Source organism: Lagopus muta, chromosome 1, assembly GCF_023343835.1.
Source record: "Lagopus muta isolate bLagMut1 chromosome 1, bLagMut1 primary, whole genome shotgun sequence".
NCBI lineage: Eukaryota > Metazoa > Chordata > Aves > Galliformes > Phasianidae > Lagopus > Lagopus muta.
This window is the reverse complement of record NC_064433.1, coordinates 52,510,936-52,529,398: the sequence shown is the minus strand read 5'-3', so window position 1 is coordinate 52,529,398 and position 18,463 is coordinate 52,510,936. Positions and strand designations below refer to the sequence as shown.

General features: G+C 45.3%; 1 protein-coding gene across 2 annotated transcripts; it reads right to left on the bottom strand.

Moving 5' to 3' along the window:
- Position 1: 1 nt before the first annotated feature.
- PRDM4 (PR/SET domain 4) lies at positions 2 to 18,026 on the bottom strand. Of its 2 annotated transcripts, none has more exons than XM_048960058.1 (11): positions 17,913 to 18,026; positions 16,389 to 16,522; positions 15,547 to 15,732; positions 12,325 to 13,125; positions 9,496 to 9,645; positions 8,123 to 8,262; positions 7,325 to 7,410; positions 5,782 to 5,909; positions 4,931 to 5,245; positions 3,281 to 3,449; positions 2 to 1,943 (listed from the first exon to the last, which is right to left on the bottom strand). In XM_048960058.1, exons 1-11 carry the CDS (start codon positions 17,921 to 17,923, stop codon positions 1,637 to 1,639), a joined length of 2,427 nt encoding a protein of 808 aa, XP_048816015.1. In that variant the 5' UTR covers positions 17,924 to 18,026; the 3' UTR covers positions 2 to 1,636. The 2 variants fall into 2 exon arrangements, with proteins under 2 accessions (XP_048816015.1, XP_048816025.1); XM_048960068.1 differs by having other exon boundaries at positions 8,123 to 8,241.
- Positions 18,027 to 18,463: the final 437 nt, after the last annotated feature.

Below are 18,463 nucleotides of genomic sequence, written 5' to 3'. Positions count from 1 at the left end.
TTTCATATTTTTTTTTTTTTTTAATCTTTTAAGAGTATTTCTTGGGTAGTATGTCTGAGTCCCTGAATAGAATCCTGGAATGTATCACTTGATCACCAAAAATCAACCCAGAAACATCTCTGCTCTGTCCCACCATAACCAAGGGTTTCTTTCCCCTGGTTCCCTTTAAGTCAATGGTTAGGTTGACACTCAGTTGATTTATAAGAGCAGGAACTTCTTTAAGGCTCCTCACATTTAAAATGAGCACCAAGTGCCTTACTGTAGGCCAGAAGTTAAATCTCTTAACTCATGTGAGGTGCTTCCCTTACCACCTATTGGAAGGTGGTTATTAAAGGTGTCTCCTATAAAGCACTAATGCTGCAAAGCCCCTAGTTATTAAAACAACTGCTCTCACAGACAGGGGGGTCAGTGCACACAGTTTACAAGCTGTTACGGCTGCTTTCCAAGCTCAAACCACACAGACTTTAAAGAAACCAGGCAATACAGAGTAGAGAGAGAGGTACAACTGAAATGAGGCTGTTTATGGCAAGAATCTAACAGGGATAACCAAGCACCTTGTCAGGGAAGAGTTCAGCTCACTGTCCCCCCCCACTTACAGCAGAGACAAACAAGCCACAAAACCAACCTTCAAGGTTTAGAGACACGTTCTTAGTCTTCTCTTTGTGGAGGCAGTGCTGCCCCTGCCTTGTCCCAGGAATGCTTGAGAGAGGCAGATGATGGGGAAAAAGTGCTGGGTTTTGTTTTTTTTTTCCAGAATGTTTAAATATTTAAAAAGAACATTAGAAAAGAGCCACATTTTTAATTTTTTTCCAAAAGAAAACAAGTGAATGAAATCCATTTTCATTCCATAAATAGTATTAGCAGCAAACCCTCCCATCTCTTTTTAAGTGGTAAAAGGTTTACAGCACACAAGGATGTACTGTAAACGCTGTCTGATCACCTGTAAGCTTCTTCCCTACTGGTCTGTACAGTCCTTACTTCTTCACAACATGCTCTCGTGAATCTGAGTGAGAGAAGGTAATAACAAATAGCCCCTTTTTGGTTTTCTGAACACTGCTGTACTGGGATAATTGCTTTATCTACAACTGTTGATTCCACTGCCTCCAAACCAAAGCATTATTTTTTTTAGAAGGAGCCCTGAGCATTGACATTCTTTGCTCTGTGCCAAACCACATCCTTCAGTTAACAGGTATTAAAAAGATAAATACAACTAACTGCTACCACCATTTTTTTTTGTCTTGTTTGTTTTTCTTGCCGTCAGGACTGTGGCAGTTAAGGAAAAGATGGCTTACAGGTCATGGCTGTTACTCAACTACATCTCTGGGTTGTGGCTCTTCCCTCAAGGATAATGCAAGGCGTGTTATGTATCCTAGCACAGAGTGGGTTATCTGAGTATGCACAGCATGTGTGGAAAAATCTGTTCCTCATATTTCCTTTCAAGCAACTGTTCAGTCTGAAGCACATGATCCATTCTCATTCAGTGTTTTGGCTGGAGTTTATTCAGTGGTGGTAATGGGGAGACCAGAATGAAAGGAATACTCCTCATTTGACATATGCTGTTGACTGGGGAAACAAGGAAGAGAGCTGTAGTTTCTTCCTTCCCCCGTTTTAACATCCATGAGAATTTCCCTTTTCTTCATTTGTGTCCCGTGAGGGCATCACCAGTTGAGTAGACTCCATTGTTAATCCTACAGTCCTCAGTCCTCAGTGAGTCTATCAGTTCCTCCTCTGAATCCTCCTCTTCCTCCTCTGGCGCTGACAGACTGGATGTGGGGCCTTTACATATTTTTAAGTGGCGAGTGAGGTGATATTTGGTTAGATAAGCCTTGGTGCATTTTTCACAGACATAGTCCCTCTTTCCTTCATGTGAGTTGAGATGTTTCTTCAGATGATTTGTCCTCAGAAACAGCTTGTCACACTTGGGGCACTTGATCTGCCGTTCTCTGCAAGAGAAAAAAGTCAGTTTGCTTCTGCAGCAAGGCAGCTGATGTATTAAATTATAGGGAGGTGGGTGACAGTGCAAGTGGCAGAGTCAGTCTTGTTCCTAAATATCTTAGTTCCAATGCATCTGAAGCAGAAATAACAGCATTACTACAACACTGACATGTAAATGCTGTTTTCTCTCAAAAAGCAGTATTATTGCTCTCCCGGTGCCCCTGGCAAAAGTCAAACTTCTAGGACCAACTCCTAACCTGCAACCAACCATTTATCTTTCCCAACGATAAATCAGACAAAAAAAAAATTCTGTAAGTTTTTTTGTTTGCCTTTTAAGTGAGACCAAACTCTGGTTAAGCTCCACGTTTTGGCAGGACAGAGGTGTTGCCATGGTTGAAGGGTGAGCCCCCCCTTCTTTTCACCCTGCACAAACAGGAAGGGAAGGAAAGAAAAAAAAAATAATAAAAAGAACAAAGCTGCTGAGTGTTAACAAACCTCAGCTGTAAATACTAAGCTGAGGCTTACCAGACTGCAACAGTCAAATTGCACATGACTGTGCAAAATGCCTCCCACCAGTAGTGTTCCTTGCTCTGGCTGTAAGAACAAGAAAAGCAAATCTCTTCATCTCTCTCATGCTTGCTGCACTATGCTGTTTCCTAGGCAGCAGGAAAGCAGCAACAATCTGATTCCAAGTGCATACAAGAACCAGATGCTGAAAATGAAACAAGCAGAGGGATTAGATTTAGACAAGCAGCCTTTAAGGGAGGGACTCGGGACTGGAAGTAATTCCAAACAGGATGGAGAAAATGCTCAGAGCAGAGAGAAAGATCCGGCTTGGCAGGGCTGAAGGATTGGGTGAGACCTCCAGAGAAATGGAGGAGAGCCTGGGGGTGGCATCTCCCTGCACAGAAGAGACAAGTGCATGAATGAGAGTTGAGAGGGGAAATGGTGGGTGGAGAGAAACAGCTGGGAACAGATGCATTCCCCAGGTACAAACTGAGTAAGAGAATTAGCTAAAATGTAAGGACTCATGTTGTGACTTGGAAACAGTTCTCAGCAGAGAACTAAACATAAATCAGCTGCAGTGATGAGCGCTCCAGAATGCTATTTCACAAGACAGGATGCATGCCTGGAATTTCCTTTGTCATTAAAAAATTGCAAACAAACACCAGAATAGTCCAGCAGCAGCAGCAGGCCAGTAATAAGGCATTTGTCCAGACTTACTTCTCCCTTATTTTAGAAGGTGAACCTGTGCTCCCTAGGCCAAAATATTTGCACATTGAATTCTCAGGCCGTTAAGCTTCATTACTGACTGCAGCCCAGCACATCCCCAGAGCTCACTTACTGTGTGTGGGTAAGTACGTGCTGCTTGAGGTCCTGCCTCCGCATGAACAGCTTTTCGCAGTAATCACACTTCAGATTCTTCTCCCCGGTGTGGATGACCATGTGTGATTCCAAGTGAGCCTTCTGGGTGAACGATTTGTCACAGAGGGTACACCGATAATTCTTCTGACCTACAATTACACACGTGTATCCACAGTCAGCGTGCCAAGAGGAAGTAAGCAAATAATCCCGACCACTCCTGAAGAATAAAAGTTTTACCCTGAAGAAAGGCAGATTCTTTATGAACAAAGCTTGTTCTCCCTCCTGCAGTTCTTTCAGACTGTGCATCAAGACCTCACCAGTTACAATCTCTATTTAGCTATGCAAAATAGGCACCTGACTTTACTTCATCATTCCCGCTGTATTTCACTTCCCACCCCAAGTCAAAAACAGCACTTCATGCTACTGTTTCCAAGCACTGAACCCTTCACATGGAGTGGGGCACTGCACTTGGTCCCTTCTATTGAACATTATCCTGTTCTTGCAGTGCTTGCACCCATTCAGTCTTTCCTGCAGGACTCTCTTTCCACTGCTTGTCTACACCAACCCCATCTCCCTGGATGAGCCATTAAAGCCTGAACGGATATACTAGGAAATTTTCCAGCAAAGAAGAGGAGGGTTATCCAACATAAATTCTTGAGTAAAAATAATGGTATCTCCTTTTTAATAGCAACCACCTAGTTACTGCACATCAGTGCATTCCCTTCTCTACTTCTCTCTTGAGTTGATATTTCAACCGTACTGAAAAAACAGGCAAAAATATCCACACTACCTCTTGCTGGACTGTACTTACCTACATCCTCTCCCCTCTCCTCACCCTGAGTTAAACACACTTTCTTACTCCCTGTCATCTTCCTACAGAGCTGAAAAATTTCCCTTTTTATTTTTTTCATTCATTAATCTTCTAGCAATTCTTCCTTTATATCCAAAGGCCCTAGTGATATTCAAATGCACACAGAGGACATCAGCACGTTCAGACTTGGTGAGTTTTGATGAGTGAAATAGCTGAGTCTTACCCACTTCAGTCTGACCCCATAGTCACCAATTTCAGTCTTGTGCCATTTGCTTCCGATGAAAAATGAGTAACAATGAAGGGAAACATCTCAGCCCCACATTTAAGTGGGCAACTGTCCACAGTACAAGCTTTTAAACCCAGTTGGCTTTTTTCCTCATAAGCAGAAGGGAACACTTGTTCTATCATAGCTGCCAACAGCAGAGCTGCTGTGAAGGAACAAGGAGTTTCTGTCTTGCAAACGAAGCCTCACGGTTCTTCCCAACTGTAATGTACTGCAGCTCATCAAATGCTCTTTTAAGCACGGCACAACCAGGCAGAACACAGGGCTAAATACCATCCTACAAACACCGAATCCATCTCAGTCCTATCCCACACCAGTCAGCACTCTTCAGTGATGCCTGGCCATTAGCTGGGCTCAGCACAGACCAAAGATCATTCCTACCCACACTCAGGATGCTGCTAATCTTACAGAAAGGGGGCAAGAGCTCAGCTTTACAGACACGAGCCATACTTTGCGAGCTGACCCAGGGATCAGAGAACAGGTCTTGCCTCAGTGTTTCCCCTTCAGAGGATACCCTTGAAGTCTCCAGCCCTCACCTGTGTGTATCTTGAGGTGCGTGCGTAAGTTGCTGGGATCACTGAAAGCTTTGCTACAGAAATCGCACTTGTGTGGCTTCATGCCCATGTGCCCCATGAAGTGGACGTGGAGCTTGGAAGGGGAGATAAAAGCCTGGGGGCACATGGAGCACTTCCACTTTCTTTCCTTGCCGTGGCCTGGCCCGTGGCTGCTGCTGTGGCCCTGACTGGGGAGGTGGCTGTGAATATGGCTGCTCAAATGGGCCTTGAAGTCCGCATAGGAAGCGCATTCCTTTCCACAGTGGCAGATGTGCACGTCCGGATGTTCAGGGACACCTTTGGGCACAAAAACATCGCTTTCAGTGAGGCACAGCCAGGCCTAATTGGACAACGAACACGATCCACATTAACACTTTATGGTAGTAAAACCAGCTGAAGAGGTTTTCACTCCAGCTCCCTTCAGCTCCGATGTTTGCTTTCCAGCTTTTTCTATATAGGCCATTTGCACTGCTTTAGAGGGAAAGTTTTGGATGGGTTGGAGCACCACTAAATCTAAATTAACACAACCAAAGGTGGGGGAGAGCAGGAAAACCTTTCAGTGAACAAGATACTCTTAACATTGGATAGATAAAGAGAAGAAAATCAGCCCTTTTTCTACAAAGCTCCAATCTTGTGCTCCTGACCAGTGGAATTAGATAATTAAATATTTCTTTTAAGCGATGGTACTCCCTTTGTAATGAAATAGAAACAGTAATGCGCACTGCTGACAAGGAACATTAAGCACTCCCAAGTCACAGTACCCAGAGGTGGCACTAAAAGGAATTCATGCTGGGTAGTCCCTGCAAAGCCAATGAAGGCGAGTTCTTACTCACCAAGCTGCCGTGCGTAATCCCGACTGTAATAAAAGAAAAGCTCGTGCTCAGGTGGGATGTCCCGAGAGGTGCAAAAGTAAATTTTTCCATCGTGAGGATAAGCCACCAGATTCTGCTCTTCCCGGTTCCTACAGCAATATGGAGAGTTATGAAAAAAAGTGATATTCAGAAAAAAAAATACATAAAAAGAAAACTCCTATAAATAAGTAATGAGGGAACCTCAGTGCTTGCCAGCACATTAAAAACAAACAAACAAAACCAAAATGTCTGTTACTTCAGTCGGCAGAGAAGGACCTGGGGGTCCTGATGGACGAGAGACTGAACATGAGCCAGCAGTGCGCTCTGGCAGCTCGAAAGGCAAATGGGATCCTGGGCTCCATCAGGAGAGGGGTGGCCAGCAGGGACAGGGAGGTGATTGTCCCTCTCTACTCAGCTCTTGTGAGGCCCCATCTGGAGTACTGTGTCCAGGTGTGGAGCCCTCAGTACAAGAAAGACATAGAGATTTTGGAAAGGGTCCAGAGGAGGGCGACTAAGATGATCAGGGGGCTGGAGCACCTCCCCTATGAGGACAGGCTGAGGGAGTTGGGCTTGTTCAGCCTGGAGAAGAGAAGGCTGCGGGGTGACCTCATTGCAGCCTATCAATACCTGAAGGGAACCTACACCCAGGAGGGGAGTAAACTCTTCAAAAGGGCTGACAATAGCAGGACTAGGGGAAATGGATCCAAGTTGAAGGAGGGAAGATTTAGGTTGGATGTTAGGAGGAAGTTCTTTACAAGGAGAGTGGTTAGGCCCTGGAACGGGCTGCCCAGGGAGGTTGTGGATGCCCCGTCCTTGGACGTGTTCAAGGCCAGGTTGGACGGGGTCCTGGGCAACCTGATCTAAATGTGTATGTTTGGTGGCCCTGCCAGGCAGGGGGGTTGGAACTACATGATCCTTGAGGTCCCTTCCAACCCGGGTGATTCTGTGATTCTGTGATTTGTAGATTAGATGTTAGGAGGATACTATTTATTCAGAGAGTGGTGAAGAACTGGAACAGGTTGCTTAAAGAAGGAGCCATTCCTAAGGAAGTGTTCCAGGCCAGGCTGGATGGAGCCATGAGCAGCCTGAGCTGGTGGGTAGCAACTCTGCCCATGGTAGGGGGTTGGAATTGGGTGGGCTTTAAGGTCCCTTCCAACCCAAGCCATTCTATGATTCCATGAAAATAAATAAATAAATCATCACTGCCTTCACAAATATATCCAAAAGGAATGGGATGACTAATACAAGTTAATACACAGCAAACTAATATAGAAAAGAATCTGGTTTAAAGCATTAGAACAAGGTTTTACTACAGCACATTGGCTTCCCCAGAACACTCTCCATTGGGTACTTTGTTTCACTGTTCTTCACCCATTCCAAGATGCCTAGATGCTTCCTGTGGGTCCCCTGATCCTGAGTTCATGACCTATCTGGGTAGTCAGCACGACAGGCTGAGTCATCTCCAGCACAGCCTCCTAAAAGCCCAGATTCCAAAGACACTTAACATGGTAGAGATGGCTCTCACCTGGCTTTGCGTACAAACATCATCCAGTTACATTCAGTTTCATCAGTTGTAATGATGCAGAACTCTAGGACACCATTGTGATAGATCTATCAGAAAACAAAAACACAAAGGCAATCTTAGGATAAAACACAGCAAACAACACAGTGAAAGAGCTTCTTTCTCTCAGAGAGGATTGTTTACCTAGAGCATGCCAGGAGGTCTCTATTGCCGCTGTCAAGGCCACAGCCCTGTTTTTATTCCTTATTTCCCCTTCACACAGAAATCTTGGCATCTCTGCTATCCAGGAGACTAGAAAAATTATTTATCAGCATCCTTCCCACTCATCACCTTCAGCTCCCAGCAGAAATGCATCTGGTTATTTTTCTTACAAGCCAAATCTTGTAAGTAATGCTGTCTGGGCAAACAATACCTGCTTTATTTATAAAGATCAATTTTATTTTCTCAGTATGAAATGATGTGGCAAAGAAACCTTTGAAGCAGTTTTCCTACAACAAATGATTTATTGCCAGTGGAAACTTTCAATAAACAACAATACAAAACAAACAAGTGCTGCCTAGGAATGTACAATCTCTCTTGGCACTTCACATAAATACGGGAAACCACAAAGGCATTAAAAGAAGCTCCGTTGTCAGGATTGATTACCAGAATACTACATGACACAGAGCTGTGATATGCTGATACTAAGTGTTAAGCAATCAAACTGCATCAGTTTCAGGTTTTGGCAAGGATGATAATGCACAAGCTGCTGTGTCATGTGGTGTCTTTCATCAGAGAAAGGCACGTCGGGCACCCACTGACCTTCCAGATGTGACTAGCTGCTTTGTCTGTCCAGTCAGCCACCTCCAGAGAATGGCTCTGCTGCCCAATCAGAGGTCCAAAACAAGTTCTTACAGGAATGGTTTCTCGTGTCCACACACCTATCAGTAGAAGACCAACATCTGCAGAAATCAATGATTTAAACAACTAAGAATGCTTAACAGAAAAGTGGGAGATTTAGGAGATAATGCTCCGAGGGTAATATCTAGGCATAAGATCATCAAAGCTTCTATTTCACATGTAGAGCACACCTAATGCAGAGACAAGAACCACCGCCACCACATGACACTACTGGGAGCCGCTTTGTTACAATTGCAAATCTTTATGTGTTTGCCAAAAGCAAGTCATTTACTTCTTAGTAAGCTACAAAACTAAGATCCTCGCCACTTGTACCAATTAAAGTTTTCGTGGCACTTTCTGCAGAAGCAGAAAATACTAGTTTCAGTAACTACATTTCGCCTACCTAATCCCCAGGAATTTCCAGAATTGTTGCTGGGCATTGTTAAGCAGCTTCTGCATTTCTCCCCAGAGGCAGCTGTATTTCTGTCATGGGCAGAGGGATTCCTGCATGTACATTATTTATTATTAAACATTTATATAGAGAGAGATCTAAATGAATACACTGAACAGCTTTCAGGAATAAACTGGAAACTAGTGGAGCTTAAAAAAAAAAAAACCCAAAAAACCACAACAGATGTAATCTACTCTCAACAAGCAGTAACACTAAGCGAGCCAATAATCACATTCTTCTTTAGCCTTCAGATCCTTAGAGTATTACACTGTATTCTTCGATTTCCAGGAGGCAATGGTGTGTAATACTGTTACAAGGTCCACATCCAATGACAAGGTCAGTCTATGTGCCCAATGTAGATGAAGGGGGGGGGGAAAAAGAAGAGGCACTTTTGATCAATTCTCCAATGAGAGCATCCAGAAGACCCAAAGGTAGCAAACAAAGCTGATAAGCAAGCAGGTAGAGATATCTTCCATTATTTCTACTTGTTATCTTCCCCCAAGCTGCAATTGCTGTGTTTTTTTTCTTATCAGCCCTGTGCCCAGGAGATTTAGCACATGATAAAAATAAACATCATACCTTGCTGGCACTTGACCTTATCAAATGTTACAGTAATACTGTGTGGCAGCACCCCTACAGTCTAGCTGAAGTCTAAAAAGTAACCAGGCACAAGTAGTTCTTGCACATTCAAAAAACAAAAGAAGCCAGGGTGATTATAGAAGAGGGAACCACTTCTCCCTTGCGGTGTTTTTTTCCCCACATTCAAATCCCCCCAGTTTTGCATTTCAGGCAGTGAGTATATTTTAAACTACCGCACAGAAGTACACAGTAATCTGATTCTTACCCACTTCAGCTCCCATGAGAGACTGCCGTAGGACAAGCTGCTTAGGGAGAGAAAGCCTGGCTCGGCTCTCTATTGGGGTGTCTGGGACAAAGGTGACAGGTCCATGGTCAGGGCAGTCTGATGGATACGCCTTGTCACACAGCGTGCACCCTGCAGAGAGAGGAAAGGACAGCAGGCATTAAAAGGATGCAACAGCCACTGAACTGCAACCAGCTCCCTGTCAATATGTTATAGATCAGCTTCTGCCAAAGGCTGCTTCTATCTTGTTTAACTCAGCAGCTTTGGGAGCTTTTGCTCAGAATAGTGTGTGCAATTTTATTACGGTCAGGTGGGCACCAACATACATATCACTGTTCCTATCAAATTCAGATCAAACATGCTGATCCCCACCTGCCTTCCTCTTCACCAAACTACAGCAAAACTGAGGGTGTTTTCCCCAGAGCTGGCAGTAAGGCTCATGGGAGAAAAGCCACGTTCACTCTGATCACAAGTGACATAACCTCTAATGGAAGGTAGGAAAAGCCAAGCCACAAGCTTTCTGACTGAGCATGGTTTTTGAATTTACCAGGAGCACAAGAATTTTATGGCATGGAGAACCTCAAGGATATTCATATAGAGGGACGGTAAGGTTTTCTTCCTCAAGTTTTTCTGTTTTTGAACCCACAAACGCCTTTATTGCTGCTTAAATTCAGACAGTGCACTGTTTCTTTTGAAGGACCCATTGCAATACACTCACAGAGTAAAGGTGTACCTTTACAAGATGCTACTGAATGGAACAAATTAAGTGTCCAAGAAGAGTCAGCATCACGCCCTTCCCAGTCCATCACCTGGCACACACAGTGCCAAAAAGCAAAGCGCTGTAAGTCCTTAGTCCAGTAACTTTGGGCAAAAACACATCATAAAATGCTGTCACCTCAAAAAAGGATGTCACTTTAATTCTCCACAAATGGAGCAGCCTCAGTAAACACACTCCTGATAAATCAATTATCTTCTAAATAAAGGTGCTCAGCTGATAAAGTCAGATCTCCACAAAGACTTTCTTCAGTCCCTTGACAGCCCAAGTGCAGTTGTTTAAAACACCTTATCACAGAAGTGGTCTTCAGTACGCATAAACAACAGGTCCATTATTAAGTCTTCAGAAGAGGTTTTTGGAGAGAGATGTTAGCATACCAGAATCTGATTCTGTACAAAGTACAGTTTGAGCAACTATACAGTTACAGCCAGTAAGGCACTCAGGATACCATCAAGCAGAGCTTATGTAGAATTACTTCATGTATGCAGATGACATGTAAGAATACAGCGGCTACACCTGACCCAAGTAACAAGAAATAGTATTTCTAATACTAGTTCTTAAGCCTTGCCTACCATGCACCGCTGATTTTAAAGAAGTTCTTCATTTCACAACCAGTTTGGACTGTAGCAAATGCACACCTTTTTCTTCCTGCTTAGGAACAGTGTAAAAAGTCTTCTGATACAATTCTTCTTCCTTACTGTCACTTGCCTGGACACAAAGCCATGTTTTATTTAGGAAAAGCCATAAAAGAACAAGTTACAACGCAAACCTTCCCAAGCCAAAGATTCATGTGATTTGAAATATAAATCACATGGCATGCAGTAGCCACTGTAACATCCTATCAATGAGGAACACCAGCTGGGAAACAGCTTAGGTCTCAGGAGTGATAACAAGATTCTCATCAGTGTAAATAAGTGAGTTCATCACAAGCACGTTGTGTATGATGGTATTTTGATCATTTTGTCTTCAACAGGCAACAGACATTAGCGGGAAATCCTGAGTGCATCAATGGCAGAACTTCTCATCTAGGAGTTGCAGCTTTATTACAGCCTAGAGCCATCTGATTTTAAGTCAGAGCTTATTACAGAGAACAAAAATTTTAATTCAAGTACCTGCCTAGACTCGGCAGGTCTAAACTGCACCTCTCCCGTTGCTGATCAAACACTGTTTCTTTCAATTCCTTAAAAATTTTCTGCAAGCAAATCTTGTCAGAAGACAAGCAGCTGCAAGTCCAGTTCATGTGCAAAAGTGGTGGTCAGCAATGCTACCACAGCTGACAGAACTGAACATAAACACCACTGGCCTTACACTTCAGGGGCAGGAAGCCACATAGGTTGCAAGTAGAAGTTCAACTCTCCATCCCCAGGAATGAGAACTTGACAGTTCTCAAACACAACTCCTTTAACTATGAGAGGAGTAAGAGAGTGCAACATCCGCTGCTTCTCTTTTCCTAAAAGAGCAACTAACTTGTGTACTGAGGTCCTTTGATGAGAATAATTAGAAATATTAAAAACTTCCCTCCCTCTTCCTGCTCTTTTTTTCCAATAGATCCTGTTGAGAACAATTCCACAGTGACTGTTTGAAGTTTAATAATAATTTTATGAAATGACACAACATCAAACTCAACAGCTAGACCAGTTGGTGAAATGCACAGCTCGTATTGTTGGTTTTCTTCTTTAAGCAGAGAAAAATGAGTCATTTGTTACGTGACTTTGAGAAACAAGAGTAAAACAAGATATCATTTGCAAAGGACAGCATCAGTGTACCCACAAAAGGCATGATCGTAAAGAGCTAAACTTCCAACTTCAAGGGAGCAGGGGAAAGTGATACAAAGAGATACAAATGCTATAACACTCTACTGTGTCTACTGTTTGGAGGTTAGTCTACCCCTGTCAATATTCCAATTTCTGAGGACTTGTTAAACAGCTATATTTCTTCCATCAGAAATCCATAAGACTGACGACAAGAGTTAGGTTATCCCTCCCGACAACTACAAAACAACTCCTGCCCAAAGAAAGCAGCAAATGCACACTCACATATGGTAAACAAGGTTGCCATGTTCTCCTTGTTTGAATTGGAGTCTTCCATTTGCAGAGAGGACGGTACGAAGGCAAGATTGTCTGCGGACACATCCACGTGACCCGGCCCCATGGCTACTTCCTGATTTATGGAAGACACCGCCACTGGCTCGAGGCTGAGGCCCACTTCGTGCAAGGCTACCGAGTCCAGGGAAGCGAGGTTGTGTGAGGTAGAGAGTGCCACGCTCACAGAGTTGGTGCTCATGGCCACGGTATGAATGGAGTCATTTAGTGTGCTGTCTGACATCCCTGCCACCCGCCCAGCGATGTGGTCGGGCTCCATGACGACAGGGACAGGGAGTTCCAAAGTGCTGCTGTGAATGGGGATGACACCGCCGTGCCCCACTGCGTCTGGTGTCAAGTTGCTTCCCACTGTGTCTACGGCCAAAGGTTCATGGCTCCGGGAGCCATTTGGGATCTGCGAATGATCCCTGGCTACGTCATCCATTGTAAGCTCCTCTGTCATCCCATCCGTAGAGATGGGGCTGGTTACCCTCGAAACACTCTCCATAGTGATTGTACTATCCAGAGCTACCTCGTGGCTGTCACTAGGATGCATGTTTTGAGCACCGTGCGCATTGACTGCGCGGGAGTCCATGGGCACGATCCCTGGTTCCAGCCCCACGGTTCCACTGGGCTGGTAGGGGTCCAGGGCTGAGGGATTGCTGGGCACTGACAATGCTGGATTGCTATCAACATTTATAGTGTTGGGATGGATGTACTGAGGCGGAGGTCTGTCAGCCAAATAAGATAAGATACCTGGTAGAAAGAGAAGGGAGAAGAGGTAAGACATCATCAGTTCTCAAATCTTAAGCAAAAATACCCCATCACTGCAGTGTAGTACATTAAAACTAAATCCCTACCAGTGTGTTCTGGCTCAGCTCCTGCCAATACGAGGAGACACACTCTTTATATTATGCCCAGTTAAAAACCTACCTCATAAATGTATGCCAGCCTGACCCTTCTTGCCAGAGTATCTTTTGACAACAAAAAAAAGACAGAGCTTCCATCCAACAAAGTCTCTGGTTATCTGTTAAACTCTAGTCATTTGTCTCCTAGCTATTTGTCAAAGAGCCACGTTTCTGCCAACATTTAGTCTAGACTCCTCAGCACACTGATCAAATCAGAAAAGGCTCTTTGCATTTTAGGCATAGTTTTTCATTCTTAAGAACCAGCCCAGAAGCAATGAAGGATTTCTAGTGGAATCTAATATTTGATTAAACCCTGGTTCATCTTTGCTAGAAGTAGAAACAGTTCCCCAGGATACATCCTTTTCAGCTCAAGTATTTAAACTGTAACAGTAACTACTTCCTTGCTCTATCACTAATTACACCTCCCTCCATCTCAGAGCTCATCAACTGCATTTCTGAAAGACTAATGTCTCTCAAAAGTATCTTGCATCACCCTCTCTTTTTCCTTAGAAAGGAAGTATGCTGTTTCTCCTTATAAACGATAGACTGGTTAAATTTAAATTAGAAACCCTAACATCTTCTCTGGTAGTTCAGGAAAGCTCCTGAACAGCAAATAACCTCCAGATTTAAGATACGAAGAAACACTAAAGAAATTACTATATTTACATAGCATCCACTTCTTCAGTTAGTCAGAGCTGAAAAAATCTTTGGAGGAAATTCATTGGCACAATCAAGTAAACAGTGTAGACAGAGAAAGATTTTGCAGATTCTGCAAGATCACAGCACGCTTCTTTTTGGCCTTGAACCCTATGAGCCATTTGTACTGTAAAAATTTTCCATTCCAACACATCCGGTATTGTAAGCATGAAATTATGGTTACTCTTTCTGCAACACAACCCCCCAGAAATGGCTAAGTGAAGAAATCAGTGGTAAATGGGTGGCTAATTTGATCAGCTGCATCAAACATTTCTACAAGTGATGCTGCCCTGCTGCCCAAACAAGGAGGATTCTTGAAGGCAGTAAGATGACTGACAGAAGAGCTCTATAAAACATCAGACTAAACATCAAGTAGGCTAGGGGAAAAAAAAAAAAAAAAGCTAAAGAAAAACAAACAAAAAAAAACCAACAAAAACAACCCCACATTTCTGCATGAATTCTACCAGCTCAGAAGGATGACAAATACCTCTTGCCCTCAGATCCACTGCCTTCTCCTCTACTCTTTGCCCACAAAATGGCAGGCATGTAAATGCAGCAGGGAAGGTTACTACTAAGCAGCTGACAAATCCAGACATGAGCTGTCAGGTAGCCGGACGAGATCTGGGCTGCTGTATTTCTTTTCCTCATCCAAGGCTGAACCAACAACACCCACAGGGTGACCTTGAAGTTTATCTAACCCCTGCCACCCTGTCAATCTTAGCTACAAAACAAAACAAGGTCTACATTTTACAGCTCAGTTTTCCATGTCCTGATATAGTAACATATAAAATTCTACATTTTTACTCTAGTATGCATGCTAAGAGGGATTCAAGATAGATATCAATACATTTGGCAACCAACTATGAACAAAAATGAAGAAAAAACTACACCATGGACTAAAGGGGGGGGGGAACAGACTATACTCCTTAACTGCTGGCATGCTCCTTTTGAGCACTGAAGTACTGTAACCATTTTACACACATATTAAGTGCTACTTAAGACTACAGAAAAACAGCAACAACAACAAGACAGCAGTAGTTAGTTTTCAAACTCTACCAAGATATATGACATCAAAACGAGGTATTCCTTGCATTCTGTTATCTTAAAGCAGGAGCAGTAAGAGGTTCAGTTTAGAATCATAGAATGGCCTGGGTTGAAAAGGACCTCAATGATCACCTAGTTTCAACCCCCCTGCTATGTGCAGGGTCGCCAACCACCAGACCAGGCTGCCCAGAGCCACATCCAGCCTGGCTTTGAATGCCTCCAGGGATGGGGCATCCACAGCCTCCATGGACAACCTGTTCCAGTGCGTCACCACCCTCTGTATGAAAAACCTCCTCCTAATATCTATATCATCTATCAATAAGTTTGAGTAGCTTATCTCCTACAATTCTCTTCATATACATATATACACATACAACAACAGAGATCTGAAAGTGAAGCTCTGTAAATGACACATCAGACCACAAGAAAACTTAAGTTCTGCAAAATGTTTCAGTTGCTTCAGAACAGAAACTAAGGGGCTCTTAAAAAATTTCTCTTTGTTTCCACCCATCAGCAGCAGACCACTCACCAGGTAGAATGTGTCTGAAGTAGCTGCTCTCCAGGTGAGGGTATGGCGGTGGAGGTAGGGTGTAGTTTCTCTCTGGTATACCACACATCACTCCTCGATCCCCAATACCCATTGGGAGCATCAGAGACAGAGCAGAGGGCAAGGAACTCAAGGAGGGGCCCAAGTTTGGAATTGCAACCGGCAAACCTGTGAAAGAAAATGTCCATTTAAATTCAGTGAAACTACAGGAGCTTATGGACAAACAAGTTAACAAAGAGGTTACTAATTCCTCAGCTCACTGTGGAAGTAAAACATGGTGCTGTCAGCATAAGGTGACGGGCTTCAAAGAAAGGATCACAGTTATCACAGCACTGAGAGATATGTCTGCACGTGGTTAGATCTTCCTTTGAACACACTAAGTAAGATTTGAATCTACTTTGCAATTGTAATGGACTTGTGTCTGTGCAGTCCCCTGAATGAACACCTAGGAAAATAGTTTTGCTTGATGGATGAAAAAATATTTTCATCAGAGTAAAGATGGACTGAAACGGAGGCAGATTTGCAGCGACAGTGACAGGTCATATTTCAAAGGACTCTGCAGTCACACACCCATCCACAATATAAAAAACCCCACTGGAACTAAATGAGACCTCCACTAAGGTATAAGCCTACAAATGCACACATCCCTCTTGTCTAACCACATAAGCAACTGGCTTATGGTCTATCTTTTCACAGTTCTATTACTTGCAAAAGACATGACTTGCTATCAAGGCAAGCACTGCTTACCCAGTTATGAACTTTCACAAGACAATAAAATGAAGAGTATCAGCTGCAATACCCTTAATGGGAGCTTTTCCCATTACCTGGTGCTGGTATGGCGTTGTGAGTGGGTGATGCTGCCAATCCCAGGTGACTCCCTGAGACAGGCAGGGCATTGCCGACAGAGGACGAGGTCAGCTGGTCCATCCCTACAGGACTCAAGTTCATTTCATTCATTCTAGAGGGCAGGGAACAGAGAGCGGAGGTCAAAAAAAGAGAAACAGAAACAAGAGCATTCCCGAGTACTGACTGCACTGTGGGGAAGAAGGGCTCAATAAACATAAACTCAAACCAGGTACTGACACATAAAAAGTCTGTCTTAGAAAGCAAAGCATAAAATACATCTGCCACTCACACTGTGATCATGCCATGGCCATATTACAAAATCATACAATGGCCAGGGTTGGAATTGACCTCAAGGACCATGAATCTCCAACGCTTCTGCCACATGCAGAGCCACCAACCTCCCCATTTAATACTAGACCAGGCTGCCCAGGGTCCCGTCCAACCTGGCCTTGAGCACCTCCTGGGACGGGGCATCCATGACCTCTCTGGGCAGCCTGTGCCAGCATCTCACCACTCTCTCTGTAAAGAACTTAATATATTAGTCTCATTTGACAGCAGTGACCGAGAGTAGAAAGCCAGATCATAAAGACAAATCAGAGCATAGCTCTTTGCCTTCTATCCTGAATACAAAGTCTCATTTCTTCCAGTCAAAGCCACTGCAAATAAAGTATTGTAATGGCAGATCAATCTGCAAGCTGAACGTCACAATTACTTGGACAACATCACCCAATTTGTATTTAATTATGTCTGTACTTCACATCTGAAGATTAAAACCAGGTGAGGGGAGGGGGGAAGATGGCTTAAAATCGGTAACGGACACAAAATCCCCAATTCCAAACCTGGCCCACAGTGACAAGAGCCACCTCTGCAGAATAACCATTTTACAGAGATTTATCAGCCTAGTTCTGAACTGGTTCGTGTTCTCACCTTATTGAAAACTGGCACCACGGGTGACACAACCTCTGGCCGAGCGGCTGCACCTCCCGCGCCACTCAAGCAGCTGTAGAGCTGCAGAAAGGGCAGGGGCCGCCCAACAACCCAAATCCCCAGGCAGCGGAGAAGCCAGCCGTCACAGGGCACACCACTGGGCGTGATGCCGCACGAGTGGCCCGAACCAGTCCTCGAATGATACCGACGGGACACCGTCGTCGCCTCCAGCTGCGGGCAACTCCGCGAGCCTTCGCTCTGCCCATCGCGGCACCGCCGCCCGCCCACGGGCTCAGCGAACAGCGCGCCCGAGCACAGCTACGCGACCGTGATGGACCGCGGGCCTGGAAGCGGGGAAGAACAGCCGCAGCTCACGCAGGCCCCGGCTCCGACCCCGCACGCGGGGCTGCCAACGCTCGTCGCGCTTCAGCTCGGCTCCAGCGAGACGCTCCGTCCCACGGCCCCCCGTCCCCGGCGGGGCGGCGCTGCGCGGCCGGCATCCCGTTCCCCCCTCCCGTGGCAGGCCCGAGCCGCCCGCGCATCTCCCCAGGCCTCTAAGCCCCAGCGCCGCTCACCTGGGGTACATGGAGCCCGGCGGCGGGGCGGGGCCTCTCCCGGCGGCGGAGCGGCCGCAGCCGCATCGGGGCCCTCAGCCCCGACCCGCCGCCGCCCCTCGGGCAGCCGCCTGCCCCGGCCGCAACCGCCGCCGCCGCCGCCTCATGGGCGGGGCCCCGAGCGGCGCGGGGCCGGCCGCGGGCGGGGGAGCGCGGAGGAGGAGGCGGCGGTGATGGCGGCGGGAGGGGGCCGGGGGCCGCTTCCGCCGCCGGGCGCCACAGCCAGGAAGCGGCCCCGCCAAGGAGCGGGGACGGGGATCGGCGCGGCGCCGGGCAGGGCGTTCAGAACGGCCGGGCCGCGTTTGAATCAGTTACAAAGCAGGCCCGGAGCTGCCGTTCCTTGTTTGGTTGTGATTTGTGGCTAAATAACGTACTGTTTTGGCTAAGGCTGCGTTACAAAGGAATGTCTTGGCGTGTAGTCACCTGTGGCACGTGCATGTTAATCACATTTGCAGCTCAAATCAGGCAGCAAGTTGCTTAGCATAGAGGTGAACAGCTGTTTCCTGAAATGC